Source organism: Jaculus jaculus, chromosome 2 (assembly GCF_020740685.1).
Source record: "Jaculus jaculus isolate mJacJac1 chromosome 2, mJacJac1.mat.Y.cur, whole genome shotgun sequence".
Classification (NCBI taxonomy): domain Eukaryota; kingdom Metazoa; phylum Chordata; class Mammalia; order Rodentia; family Dipodidae; genus Jaculus; species Jaculus jaculus.
In genome coordinates this window covers 44,684,061-44,699,205 of record NC_059103.1, presented here as the reverse complement: position 1 = coordinate 44,699,205, position 15,145 = coordinate 44,684,061, and the positions used below count along the sequence as shown (strand labels likewise).

General features: G+C 43.0%; 1 protein-coding gene across 4 annotated transcripts in view; it reads right to left on the bottom strand.

Annotated features, from left to right (window-relative positions):
- Epg5 (ectopic P-granules autophagy protein 5 homolog) overlaps nucleotides 1-15,145 on the bottom strand; it is a 131,242-nt gene that overhangs the window by 104,168 nt on the left and 11,929 nt on the right. For all 4 annotated transcript variants that reach the window (XM_045142858.1, XM_045142859.1, XM_004656818.2 and 1 more), the window contains exons 2-3: nucleotides 8,923-9,861; nucleotides 6,426-6,669 (exon numbers count right to left, since the gene is read on the bottom strand). In XM_045142858.1, the coding sequence (XP_044998793.1) occupies nucleotides 6,426-6,669; nucleotides 8,923-9,861 (1,183 nt within the window). The remainder of the gene's footprint in view (nucleotides 1-6,425; nucleotides 6,670-8,922; nucleotides 9,862-15,145) is intronic.

The following is a 15,145-nucleotide window of genomic DNA, read 5'->3' as shown; positions in this document are numbered from 1 at the left end:
ATATGCACACATGCGTGCATGCATGTGTGTGTAAGATTCAAGCTGTTTTATAGCTGACAAGTTTCCAAACTGTGATCCTGTTGAAGTTTGTTTAAATTGTTAGAAATTTAGTTCTCATTTCATTTGGTGTAATTTCGTGGATTCTTTTTTGACTAAGTAGAAAGCGAATGTAACCCTGAAATACGCGTCGGAAGTGCTGTCTGCTGCATCTTTAACACGAGGTCAGCAGCTGCCTCCGTGTCGTGTCGCGTCGCGTCATGCTGTGCTGCTATGCCCTGCGGTTGGCATTCATCGCTGATGTGCTCCAGACTGTCTGCTGCTCCGTCTCCTCTGCTGTGCCAGGAGGAGTACAAGCTTCTGTATCTGCACGGAATTCTGCCTTAGTAACATGCCTTTGACTGAGATTTAAATATTTTGTATTTTTACCTAGAAAATAATCCTAACTCCAGTAAGTGTTTTAACATAGGGCTATAATTACATATGAAACACTAATTTGTGCCGTTTGTGTGAAGTATTGAAGTAAACCATCATGGTGTTCTCTCTGCATAGAAAAATGTCATCTGAACTGAATCGGTTTGTTGATGCTGACTAGATTGCTAATATATTTAGTTGCCGCTGAAAAAAACGCACGTTCCTGTACAATGCAACAGTATTCTATGCAGTACAGCAGTTAATGAGTTATAGTTCTATTAAAACAATAAAGTTGTATTGAGTGAAAAAAAAAAAATAAGGCCGATGATATCACCATACCCAATTTTAAGCTATATTACAAAGCCACAGTAATAAAAACAGCATGGTATTGTCACAAAGGCAGACATGTAGATCAATGAAACAGAATAGAGGATCCAAATGTTAATCCAGGCAGCTACATCCATCTGATTTTTGACAAAAATGCCAAAAATATTCATCGGAGAAAAGATAGCCTCTTCAACGAGTGGTGCTGGGAAAACTGAATATCTATATGTAGAGAGATGAAAATATATCCTTGTCTTTCTCCATGTACAAGTATCAAATCCAAGTGGATCAGAGACCTTAATATCAGACCTAAAACTCTAAAATTGCTAGAGGACAAGGTAGGGGAAACCCTTCAACATATTGGCATAGGTAATGACTTTCAATTGCTCAGAAAATAAAACCACTAATCAACTACTGAGAGCTCATGAAATTACAAAGCTTTTGTACAGCAAAGGACACTGTGAATAGAGCAAAGAGACAACCTACAGAATGGAAGACAATCTTTGCCAGCTAAACATCTGACAGAGGATTAATATCCATAATATACAAAAATCTCGGAAAACAAAACAATAAGAAATCAAACAACCGAATCAAAAAATGGGCTATGGAACTAGATAGAGTTCTCACCAGAAGAAATACAGATGGCATATAACCATCTAAAAAAGTATTCTACATACTTATCCATCAGGGAAATGCAAATTAAAACTACCTTGAGATTCCATCTCACTCCCATCAGAATGGTTAAAATCACGAAAAGAAATGACAATAAATGTTGGCGAGGATGTGGTAAAAGGGGAACCCTTCTGCACTGTTGGTAGGAATGTAATCTTGTACAGCCATTGTGGAAATCAGTATGGAGGTTCTTGAGACAGCTAAAGATAGATCTGCCATATGAGCAAGCTATAGCACTCCTACTCAAACTCATATATTAATGCTACTCTCACTTTTGGTTAGAGAAGCTTCTCTTTTCAGATGGCAATGACCACTGGGATGACCCAAAAGGCAACACAGTTCTGAGAAGAAGGGACAGAGGAGTGTCCAGCACTGAAACATCTCACACCCTCCAAGGCTCAGGGTCCATTGCAGAAGTGGCAGAAAGAATGTAAGAGCCAAAGGAAGGGTACCACTCCTTACATACAACTGTCCAGGCAGAATTTGGCCTCGATATCCAAGACCTTACAGTGCCTAGCAATACCCACACAAGACCCTCATAATAGGAGAAAAAGATGACGACATCAAATTAAAACAGAGACTAATGGAGAGAGGGAGGGGATATGACAGACAGCAGAGTTATGAAGGGAAACTGGGAAAGGGGAGGGAAATACCATAGTTTGTTATCTGTAAATATAGAAGTTGTCAATAAAAATATACATATATTTTTTAAAAAGATATTACATAGGTTCACAGGTAAGAGATGGCCTTAAGTCTCAGAAGAGATTTTGGACTTTCAGTAGCGTGAGGACAATAGGGACTTCTGAAGTTAGAGTATTTTTTACATTTAAGAGATGGCCAGAGCCAGAGCTGGAACCAGGTTATTATGGTTTAAATCTGAGTATTTCCCCAAATGCTCATGTATCTGAAACTCTTGGTCCTTAGCTGGTGAAACCTTTATGAAGTGAAGCCTCAATAGACGAAAGGGGTGGGGCCTTTAGGTTTTGTAGTCCAGCCCATTTCCTGTCCTTCTGCTTCCTGACTGAAGATACACACTAACCAGTCAGCTCATACTTCTGCCACCATGCCTTCCTCATCATGATGGACAATATCCCCTTAACTGTAAGCCAAAATAAACCCTACCCACCTCACACACATACACAAACAAAAAAAGAGAGAGAGAGAGAGATAAATTCCAATATGCTATCTGAACATGGGCTGCGGTGGGACAGTTTCCAGAGCACTGGCCTAGCACACACAAGACCTGGGTGTCATTCCCAACACTACATAAGCCTGGTGTAGTGGCACTTGCCCATAATCCCAGCACTTGGAAGGTGGAGGCAGAAGATCAGTAATTCAAGACCTGAGCTACATGAGACTCTCTCTCAAAAATAAACAACCAGGGCTTGGGAAGATGGCTCAGTAGTTAAATACACTTCCTTGCAAAGTCTGCTGGCTTGGGTTCAATTCCCAAGCCACCCATGTAAGCTATACACAAAAAGTGGCACAAAGCCGGGCGTGGTGGCGCATGCCTTTAATCCCAGCACTCGGGAGGCAGAGGTAGGAGGATCGCCGTGAGTTCAAGGCCACCCTGAGACTTCAGAGTTAATTCCAGGTCAGCCTGGACCAGAGTGAGACCCTACCTCGAAAAACCAAAAAAAAAAAAAAAAAGTGGCACAAGTACCTGCATTCATTTGCAATGGCAAGAGACCCTGCCAAGCCCATACACATGCATGCGTGCACATGCACACAAATAAACAAATTTAAAAAATAAAAATAACCACAAGCAGGCGTGGTGGCACACGCCTTTAATCCCAGCACTCAGGAGGCAGAGGTAGGAGGATGGCCATGAATTCAAGGCCACCCTGAGACTCCATAGTGAATTCCAGGTCAGCCTGGACTAGAGTGAGACCCTACCTCGGGGGGTGGGGGGGCGGAACTACAGGGTGGGAAGATGTATTCCCAGGCATTGTCTACTCAACAGAGACTGACTGGTACATTCATGACCCAACTGAGGAAAGCCCTTAGTGTAATGGGGCAGGGGAGACAGAGCATAAGAGCATAACCCCATGGGAATATGACCAATTTGCAATATGTTCATATATTAAAGTTCTCAATCAAAAAAAAATAAAAGACATCAAAAAAAAAAAGGTATCTGAACTTCAGGCTGGGTGTGCAATTCATGGGTAGAGCCCTGACTAGCATGCATAAGGTCCTGAGTTTAATTACTGGCACAACAAAAAACTGGAATCTATTAAACAGATATGTATTCAAAAGCAAGAGAAAATGAATGATTCATGATTTATTATTTTTATTTGAATAAAAACAGTCTTGGCACAGGGGAACACACCTATAGTCTCAGCTACAATTTACAACCAGCCTGGCCTACACAGTGAAACACTGCCTCAAAAAGTAAAAGGGCTGGAAAGATGGCTTAGCGGTTAAGCGCTTGCTTGTGAAGCCTAAGGACCCCGGTTCGAGGCTCGGTTCCCCAGGACCCACGTTAGCCTGATGCACAAAAGATGCACACATCTGGAATGTGTATGCAGTGGCTGGAAGCCCTGGTGCATCCATTCTCTCGTTCTCTCTGCCTCTTTCTCTATCGCTCTCAAATAAATAAGAATAAACAAAAAAAAAAAAAATTAAAAGAAAACCAATCTGAAGAGATGAATTAGTCATTAAGGTGCTTCCCTGCAAAGCCAAAGATCCCAGGTTCGAATCCCCACAACCCACATAAGCCAGATGCACAAGGGGCACATGCATCTGGAGTTCATTTGCAAATAACTAGAGGCCCTGGTGTGCTGATTCTCACTTTCTTTCTCTCTCTCAGATAGGTAGGTAGGTAGGTAGGTAGGTATGCACGCGGACAGACAGACAGACAGACAGACAGACAGACAGACAGATAGATAGATAGATAGATAGATAGATAGATAGATAGATAGATAGAGATAGATAGATAGATGATAGATAGATGGATAGACAGACAATAGATTAGATTAGATTAGATTAGATTAGATTAGATTAGATTAGATAGATCGATCGATTGATCAATAGATCAAATATATAAGGAAAAGAAAACTGGGGCTGGTGAAATGGCTTAGCAGTTAAGGCGTTTGCCTGCGAAGCCTAAGGACCCAAGATCAACTCCCAGGACCCATGTAAGCCAGATGCACAAGGGTGCACATACGTCTGGAGTTTGTTTGCAGTAGCTAAAGGCCCTGGCTCACCCATTCTCTCTTTCTCTCCATCTGGCCCCCCCTTTCTCATAAATAAATAAATAAATATGTTTTAAAAGAAAAAAACAGCCAGTGTGGTGGTACATGCCTTTAATCCTAGCACTCAGGAGGCAGAGGTAGGAGAATTGCCATGAATTTGAGGCTACCCTAAGACTACATAGTGAATTTCAGGTCAGCCTGGGCCAGAGTGAGACCCCAGTTCAAAAAAAAAGAAAGGAAAAAGAAAAAGAAAACCAACAGATCACTGGCCTCTTCCCAGCTTTGAAAAAAAAAAAAAAAAAGTGAGGGGGCTGGGAAAATTGCTCAGTGGTTAAAGGTGCTTGCTTGCAAAGCCTGGTAGCCCAGGTCCTAATCCCCCAGTACCCATACAAAGCCAGAAGCACAAGTGGCACATGCATATGGACATTTGCAGTAGCAAGAGGCTCTGATGTACCCATCCACCCCCCACATACACACACTTCCTCTCTCTCATAAGTAAGTAAATACTAAATTAAAAAAAAAAAAAACTTCCAAAAAAGGGGGATGAGAAGCTGGGTGTGGTGGCACACACCTTTAATCTCAGCACTAAGGAGATACAAGAAGGAGGATCGCTATGAGTTCAAGGCCAGCCTGAGACTAGAGAATGAATGAGCTTCAGGTCAGCCTGGTTTACAGTGAGACTCTTCCTCAAAAAAAAAAAAAAAAAATTAAGAAAGCGGTCCAAAAAACTGGATAAGCAAAAATAAAGTGCAAGAGAGAAACAGGGTGGAAAAAGTACTGGATGACTGATTTATTTTTTAATTTAATATTTTTATTTATTTATTTGCAAACAGAGAGAGAGAGAGAGAGGAGACACAGAGAGAGAGAGAGAGAGAATGAGCATGCCAGGGCCTTTAGTTGCTGCAAACAAGCCCCAGATGCATGCACCATCTATGCATTTGGCTTTACATAGGTGCTGGGGCATCAAACTCAAGTCATTAGGCTTTGCAGGCAAGAGCCTAGCCACTGAGCCATCTCAGCCTAATGACTTATTTTATTACCAAACACCATCAACTGCACTTGGTACAAAACACATCAAGTAAAACAGCAACAGAAAATCAGCTTTTAGGGACTGGAAAGATGGCTTAGTGGTTAAGGCACTTGCCTGCAAAGCCTAAGGACCCAGTACCCATGTAAGCCAGATGCATAAGATGGTGCATGCATCTGGAGTTTGTTCACAACGGCTGGAGACACTGCCATGCCCATTCTTTCTCTCTCTCTCTCTCTAAAATAAATAAAGGTAGTGCATGCTTTTAATCCAAGCACTCAGGAGGCAGAGGTAGGAGGATCACTGTGAATTTGAAGCCACCCTGAGACTATGAAGTGAATTCCAGGTCAGCCTGGGCTAGAGTAAGACCTTACCTTGAAAAACAAAACAAACAAACAAATTAATTAATTAATTAAAATGAAAATCAGCCAGACGTGGTAGCACACGCCTTTACTCCCAGCACTCAGGAGGCAGAGGTAGGAAGACTGCCATGAGTTCAAGGCACCCTGAGACTATGTAGTAAATTTCAGGTCAGCCTGGGGTAGAATAAGACCCTACCTTGAAAAAACAAAAGAAAGTCAGCTTTTTGACATTCTACAGAAGGAGAAATGACACTTGGGTGGGAGGGAAAGAAGGGAAAGCTGGCTAATCCAATCATGCCATTAAGACAGTTCTCAATCCTACAATGGTGGGAAGGGAGCAAGGAAAAATCACAATCACTCATACAAGACCAACTGGTATCCTCAATTCTGTTCCCACTCGAGCACATAGGAAGGAGCCCTTCACTACTTACACACCTTGGTCAGGCTGATGAATGGCTAAAGGTCTCAGGACAGCTGAGTTATCGAGCAATGCATAGATGTACGACTCCACTTGCAACCTTGAGAGCACAGAAGTGTAAGAATGAAGGGCCAGGCTCTGGTGAAGGTGCTCAGACTTGGCATCAAAAAGCTTCTTTAGTTCTGCCAGTGCGTTTTCATTCATCTCCACTCTCTGGTAGCGATGGTGGCCGTAAACTCTCACTTGGTCTGCACAGACACCCTACCAATGGACAAAGAGGAAAGTGTGAAGCCAGGTGTATCTCAAGCAATCAGGCAGCAGATGTAAGATGAACAGGCTTCTGTACCATTTTCAATGCACGGACAACCACGGTGAGTGTGTTAAATATAGTGTGTGTAGAAAATACTGGTGAAGGCTGGAAAGATGGCTGAGCAGTTAAGCACTTGCCTGTGAAGCCTGAGGACTCCAGTTCGAGGCTCAAGTCCCCATGACCCACATAAACCAGGTGCACAAGGTAGAGCATGCATCTGGAGTTCATTTGCAGTGGCTGGAGGCCTTGGCATGCCCATTCTCTCTCTCTCTATCTGCCTTTCTCTGTCTGTCTGTCGCTCTCAAATAAATATATTAAAAAAAGAAAATGCTGGTGAATAAATAGTCATGTGTCAGAGTATGCTGCCAATCATAAATACATTACACATTCTGAAAAGGGGTCAATGGGAAAAGGTAAAAGAAAATAGAAGAGCTTGTCCCCTAAAACCTTTATGACTGATGTGCTTTCAATTTTATGAACAATGAGGCAAATGAGATATCCTGTCAACTTGATAACATCTCAAAATATCTCTAGATTAAGCCAGGGATGGTGGCATATGCCTCCTTTAATCCCAGTACTCAGGAAGCCGAGGTAGGAAGAATGCTGTGAATTCTAGGCCAGCCTCAGAATATATAGTGAATTCCAGGTCAGCCTGGGCTACAGTGAGACCCTATCTCAAAAAAAAAAAAATACACACACACATTTGTGCCTACATATATGTATATAAAATATCATATATATATATATACAGAAATCTACCCTTTTTTTTTTTTTTTTTTTTTGGTTTTTCGAGGTAGGGTCTCACTCTGGTCCAGGCTGACCTGGAATTAACTCTGTCATCTCAGGGTGGCCTTGAACTCATGACAATCCTCCAACCTCTGCCTCCTGAGTGCTGGGATTAAAGGCGTGCGCCACCACACCAGGCTCACCCCCCCCCATTATTCTTAATAGTTCTGTTATGTTCAAAAGAGCCGGGAGTGGTGACTCATGCCTTTAATCTCAGCACTTGGGAGGCAGAGGTAGGAGGACTGACATGAGTTCAAAGCCACCCTGAAACTACAGTGAATTCCAGGTCAGCTTGGGCTAGGGTGAGACGCTACCTCAAAAATAAAAAATAAAAAAAAAAAAAAGGGCTGGAGAGATGGCTTAGCAGTTAAGCGCTTATCTGTGAAGCCGAAAGACCCCGGTTCGAGGCTCAGTTCCCCAGGTCCCACGTTAGCCAGATGCACAACGGGGCGCACGCGTCTGGAGTTCGTTTGCAGAGGCTGGAAGCCCTGGCGTGCCCATTCTCTCTCTCTCCCTCTATCTGTCTTTCTCTCTGTGTCTGTCGCTCTCAAATAAATAAATAAAAATTATTTAAAAAAAAAAAAGGTGTGTGAAAAATTAAAAAAAAAAAAAAAAGAGAAACCCAAGCCTGGCATGGTAGCACATGCCTTTAATCCCAGCACTAGAAAGGCAGAGGTAGCAGGACTGCCGTTGAGTTCAAGGCCACCCTGAAAACTACACAGTGAATTCCAGATCAGCCTGGACTAGAATGAGACCCTACCTCAAAAACCAAAAAAAAAAAAAAAAAAGAGAGAGAAAGAGAGAGAGAGAGAGAGAAAACCTTCTCACCTTTCTCATACCAACTCCTTTAGCAGTATGCTTGAGTCTATCCTCTCTCTATTTCCAAATACTTCCCTATCCACAGAATCTACAGCAGGAGATGCAAGGCTCCCTACAAACAAATGAGGGAAGGGACTAGGAAATCATTTTCAGATGCTCCTCCCCATGACCTCTTCCATCTTCCCAACATGCCAAGCAAATCAAGAGTGGCTTTCTCTTCCTTGCCACCCCTCTTGGGCCTTTGTGAAATTCTTATGGAGAAGTTGGCATCCATGACATCTAATGGACTTCCCTATTTCCTCATTATCTCCCTACCTTGACACTGTACCCACTGCATTTGTGGCATTATGTGGTACATGGGCTGAATTTGGCCTTTCGAGATGATTTGCTGGTATAGACTTTGTCTGCGTAAATCTGTGTTCCAGATTTATGTTTAGTTAGTTGCCAGCAGACAAGTATCCCTCACACGAAGATCTAGACTCTAGCTCTTGGAAGCTCATAGGATGTGGCATTCCTGGTCTATCAAAACCCCATAGCAACAATCAGCCAAAAGATAAGAGCTGGTGCCCGTTAGGCTGGGCATGCACCCGCCTAAATACCTGCACAGACACTTGCTCCTCCTGAAAGTGCCACAGTCGACTCTGGGCGTTTTGGCAATCAGAGGTCAGGGCAAGCAACTCCGCTTCAGCCAGCAGCAGCTGCTTCCTACAGCGCAAATAGTTCAAAAGCAGCTCACAGAGCTCATGCCCATCCTGATGAGCCATGCTGTCAAAATCTTCTAGGGATGACTCAATATTCTCCAGCCATGACCCAGGCTCCAGAAGTTTTAGCTGTTCTTTAGTAAACGGCACCAGCTCTGGGTGAGATGGGAGTTCTGGGTAGAGACGCTCACTACAAAGTAAGGGTTTTCCCACCACCAGAGCAGGCACTTCAGCCATTGCAGCTGGCAACTGGGGATATAATTTCTTCACCCTAGGTGGCTGAGAAACTTCTCTGGCTTCACAGGAACCATGCAAGGCAGCACTTTGAAGCATCTCTGAAGAAAAGCCAAGGGCTGGCTTATCTCTTTTCTTATTCTGAGTTTCTCTGGCTTGTGAAGGGTCTGTTTCCTGCTGAATACAGGAAACATCAGATTGCAGTGGGATTTCTGAAGGTCCACATTGTACCACTATGTTTGCCTCAACTTCTGTAAAGTTCTTAGAGAGTTCCACTTTAGTTCCAACATTGTCTTCAGGGTTAGCCTTCAACTTGAATTCCTCATCTCTAACACAGGCACTAACCTCTTCCCTTTCTTTTAGGGGCTCTGTGTCACACATCAGAGCTCCTTCATCGCCTACAGTCAAGGAGGTAAGTGGTATATCAAACATCTCACTTTCCTTCTGTCCACCAGCATCGCTGTGCAGCTGGGAATCCGTGAGCACCTTCAAATGGTCTCCTGTCAGTTCACAAGCTGAACAGAGGTCCTGCTTGCTGAAGGTCTTTGGAAGGGAGACATCATCAAACTCTCCTGTCTGAAGAGTTTCATGTTTCTTCTTTTCCTAAAAACGAGATTTTACAGCATGAGATAACTATAACTGATGTTTTCAGTTTGAGGAATTTTTAAACCCTAAAATCTAAACATTATCATTTAATAAATGGAATCTAAACTTACTTCATAAACAATGGATTTTAATTGTTTGTTTTTGTTTATTTATTTGAGAGTGACAAACAGAGAGAGAAAGAGGCAGATAGAGAGGGAGAATGAGCGTGAGTTCAAGGACAATCTTAGTCCTGGTTAACCCTTTCCAACCCCCCCATATCCATGCTTCCATCTCTACTTAACCCTTTCCACTCCCAGTGTTCCCTCCCCCACTTCCTTCCTATCACACGTATTCTACTATACCTGCTTTTTTTTTTCACTCACCCCCCCTTGTGGCCCCCTTCTAGCTTCTTGGCCTCTACAGACCCTCACTCCAACTTAAATACATAAAGTTAAATGTCTTAAATGCTATGATCCACATATGAAAGAAACAAATGACATCTTTCTTTCTAGATCTGTCAAATTGACTTGCTGGAATATTTTCCAATTCAATTTATTTTCCTGCAAATTTCCTAACATTGTTTTTGCTACGTCTTCATTCAAGTGAGGGTCCTTGGCTGTACAGTTTTAATTTCATGAGGTCCCATTTGTTTCTCAGTAGTCCATATCCTTTTCAGAAAGTCCTTACCTACACCCATATCTTGAAGTATACTCCTTACTTTTTCTGCTACTAGTATTTTTATTAATTATGAATTTTATTGTATGAACATATTGGTCATATTCCCATTGGGTTGTACTTTTGTTGTTTTTTTTTTTTTTTTTTTTTTTTTTTTTTGGTTTTTCGAGGTAGGGTCTCACTCTGGCTCAGGCTGACCTGGAATTCACTATGTAGCCTCAGGGTGGCCTCGAACTCACCGCGATCCTCCTACCTCTGCCTCCCAAGTGCTGGGATTAAAGGCATGCGCCACCACACCCGGCTTTGTTGTTGTTTTTGAGTTAGGGTTTCACTCTAGACCAGGCTGACCTGGAATTCACTGTGCAGTCTCAGGGTGACCTCAACCTCCCAGTGATCCTCCTACCTCTGCCTCCCAAGTGCTGGGATTAAAGGCGTGTGCCACCACGCCCAGCTAGGTTGTACTTCAACTGTGGGCCCTCCTCAGTGGAGTCATGATGCACCAGTCTCAGTGACAGGAAGGCAGTGCCTCAGGATACTCCTTCCCAGCCCTGCAATGTTCCTTGAGCTTTGATGGGCATGTTCTAAGTCTCTTCAGTGTTAAGCTGTCTACATTCTCTGAATTTCTGCTTTGATGATGTTGGAGTCTCCTCAGTATCTACCATCATCTCCCTGGGTAAGGTTGATAGGCTTTGTGTTGTATTTTTGTGTGTTTGGTAAGTAGGTGTAGTGTGATATAGAGTAATGTGTATGTACTGGAGGGTGTGTAGGCCAGAAGATAATGTCAGGTGACCATCTTTCATCACTCTTCTGTGTATTACCTTGAGACCAGGTATTCTTCAACCTGGAACTGCTGTCCATCAGCAAGCCCCAGCAATACTCTGGTCCTCTCTCCACCTAGGACTGGACTTACAGATGTGTGTGGCCATGCCCAGCTTTTTATGTGGGTGTTGGGGAGCTGAACTTGGTGGTCCTTGCCCACATGCTCTTAATCACAGAGCTATCTCTCCAGCCCTCTCTTGTTGTTTTGCTGTTGCATGTGCCAGACTAGCTGGCCTACAAGCTTCTGGATTCTCTTTACTCCGCCTCCAATTGCTGTAGGGCATTAGGATCACAGATGTGCATACCACTTTGCATCTGGCTTTATGTGGGTGCTAGGAAGGATCAAACTCGATTTAGGGCTGGAGAGATGGCTTAGTGGTCAAGGCATATGCCTGCAAAGCCTAAGGACCAAGGTTTGATTCTCCATGTCCCACATAATCCAGATGCCCAAGATGGAGTTTGCATCTGGAGTTTGCAGTGGCTGCAGGCCCTGGCATGCCCATTTTCTCTCTATCTGTCTGCCTGTTCCTCTCTGTGTTCTGTCACTCTCAAGTAAATAAATAAAAATAAACAGCCAGGCATGGTGGCGCACGGCTTTAATCCCAGCACTCGGGAGGCAGAGGTAGGAGGATTGCCATGAGTTCGAGGCCACCCTGAGATGACAGAGTTAATTCCAGGTCAGCCTGGACCAGAGACCCTACCTTGAAAAACCAAAAAAATAAAATAAACAAACAAAAAGGTGCCTTTAACTGCTGAGCTAATCTCCCCAGCTCCACCCTCCTCTTTTGAAACAGTATCTCTTGTGTTCTAAGGTGGCCTCAAACTCATTGTCTGCTAAAAACGACCATGAACTGATCCTTGCCTTTATCCCTAGGCCTGAATGTACCACTCAACCAGCCTTCATTTTACTTATTTTTAATAGTTAACTCTTTTAGATGACTTGTTGACCACATTTTTATTACTTTGTTTTGTTTATTCCCAAGGTAGGGTCTCACTCTAGCCCAGGCTGACCTAGAATTCACTACGTAGTCTCAGGGTAGCCTCAAATTCATGGTGATCCTTATATCTCTACTTCCTGAGGGCTGGGACTAAAGATGTGTGCCACCACGCCCAGCTTAAATTCATGATTTTGATAAAAGGTATGTGCCACAGAATTTGAGGCTATATAAAATGATAGCAGCTGGGAGCAGTAGGCATATTTGTATTCCTACACTCAGGAATAGAGGCAGGAATAGCATGCCAAATTTGAGAGCCTAGACTACATAGTAAGACCCTGTCTCTTTCTCACACTCAAAATAAAGATGATTAAATAAGAAGGTACAAGGTAGAGTATATGGCCAACATTATCTTTTAAAAAGTCAATATAATAGTTAACTGTTGAAGGTATGAAGGGTGAAAATGATCAAAGTGTGCTATATACTTGTTTGAAAATATCACAGTGAAACCTGTTATCTGGTACAATTAATAATACCAATAGGGAGCTGGGCGTGGCGGCGCACGCCTTTAATCCCAGCACTTGGGAGGCAGAGGTAGGAGGATTACTGTGAGTTCAAGGTGACCCTGAGAAACATAATGAATTCCAGGTCAGCCTGGGCTAGAGTGAGACCCTATGGGTTGGGGGGGCCATGAATTAACTTTGGTGTAATACTGTCAGCTGAAATGCAGACCATATTTGGATTTCCAGCTTTTCTGCTACGGTCCTTTCTCTTGTTTCAGGACCTGTGTGGTCCCAGGTTACATACACTTGTCATGTCTCTAGTCTCTGCCAAGTTACTCAGTCTTCTCTTTTCTTTTGTGACCACAACACCTCAGTTATTTTGTAAGAGGTTGAAATGTTGTATGCTTCAGCAAGAGAACAGGGTGGCAGAATGAGAGGGAAGGGTTTTACAAGCTGTGGGAGAGAAACTGCCCTGCAAGGGCTTCTGTGACCAATCATGAGATTACCATTAGACCTTGGGTATACACATAAGCATTTAAAAGGTAGTTTAGCACAACCAGAACAGAAGGTTCTGCTCTAGGATCTATAATCTCAGCAATGGGCTTTTTGCCGAGTTTATATTAGCAAGCATGAATTCCCTCTTCTGGAGTGGGCCTCAAATCCAGTCAGAAAGCTACTGGTTACCTGCCTAATAGTCATGTCACCGTTGTGCCAGTAAGCATATCTTGCCAGGCAGGACAGTTGTATAGCACACAGGATTCACAGCTAAGTAAGACTGTCGATGACTTTACACTCACAGCAGCCTGAATTGCACCTTCCGGCACTATAAAAGCTAGCCAGCAGGTAGGAAGCTTCCAGATTAATTTATCAACACTCTGCACTGTAGCATGTGGTGTTTTCAGCAATAAGAACTTACCATATAGTTTTAGTGGAGATCCAAAAGTAATGGCAATAGCCTGCATTGTTTGGGGAGCTTCTGGGGCCTCTATGACCAGCAGTTCATAGGCAGGTACCTCACTCCTGGCACTGGGATTTTGTTTAAGAACCCATGGCTTCCAGTAGTAGCACTGGACAGTACTATCTAGAGTACCTATACAGAGTACTGTGATGGCTTGGAAGTAAAAAAGCCTCTGTAGTGGCTGGAGAGATGGCTTGCTTGCAAAACCTGACAGCCCTGGTTCAATTCCCCAGTACCCAAGTAAAGCCAGATGCACAAAGTAGTGAATTTGTCTGGAGTTTGTTTGCAGTTTCTAGAGACCTTGGCATGCTCATACTCTCTCTGTCTGCCTCTTTCTGTCTGTCTGTCTCTCATAAAAATAAATAAATAAATATCAATTTAAAAATCTCCCATAGCCTCAGGTATTTTTGATTAAGCTTCCTACTTACTCAAAGTGCTGAAAATAAGTGAATGTTGAATGCTCAGCCCTAAATAGGACATCTGTGTCACCCTCACCAAGGCTAGAGGCACATCATGAAAGAGGATATGGAGGAAGTGGTATAGCCACTGGTAAACTGCCCAAGCTCCAGGAAATAACCTGCCACATTTAAATAAAGCTGTTACATGCAAACAGACTAAAAACCTGACTGAAATCACTCAAATAGTTACTTTTTGCTGTAAAAGTTAGTTTGCCAGTGTTTCGGCATTATTCTGCCGAATGTCCAGCAATATATACTGCAGATGAATGGCCAAAAAGTAAGGCCATTACATGTTCAAAAGATAAAGGTTTTGGAATGGAATTTGAAGTCAGCTTCTTGAAATAAATTGAGATGCCAAGCATTTACAAATGGTAATGATTCAAAGCACAACAGGGGCCTGCAAAACTGCTTCACCCCACACTGTGAACTACTGGCTATTACATCCAGAGGTCAGCCAGCAATGCGGACTAATGAAAGTCAGCTTGTTAAAGGACCTAAAACGGTAAGTAACAACACATTATGAGTCCTAACCAGAAAACGAGAAAGTAGCCTCAGTTTGTCAAGTGTAATGTTTAGCACACTTACTGTAATAAACTGGTTGGTTAGACTGGAAGGTTGCAAAGGAAAAATTAAAAAGGGAAATTGTTATTAGAGTAACAAAAATGTGGGTACACTTATCACAGCCAAGTTTCAGAGAGTCAAACAATCAGAAGATGAAATTAATAAAGCAACAGCACAAAAAGGACCAAGCACTGAAGCATGAAGTGGGCAAGAGTGCAAAGCCTGTCTTCTGAAATCACGAAACACTGTTAGAGAACATTTAATAGGAGGAAAGACATGTCCTTCACAAAACTGTTTTTGTAGTTATCAGGGTCAGAGCCTGGGCCCTGACACCACCTAGCAAACCAGGTTCCGCCACCCATAAGCCAGGTGTAAACAGGTAATGGTTAAAAG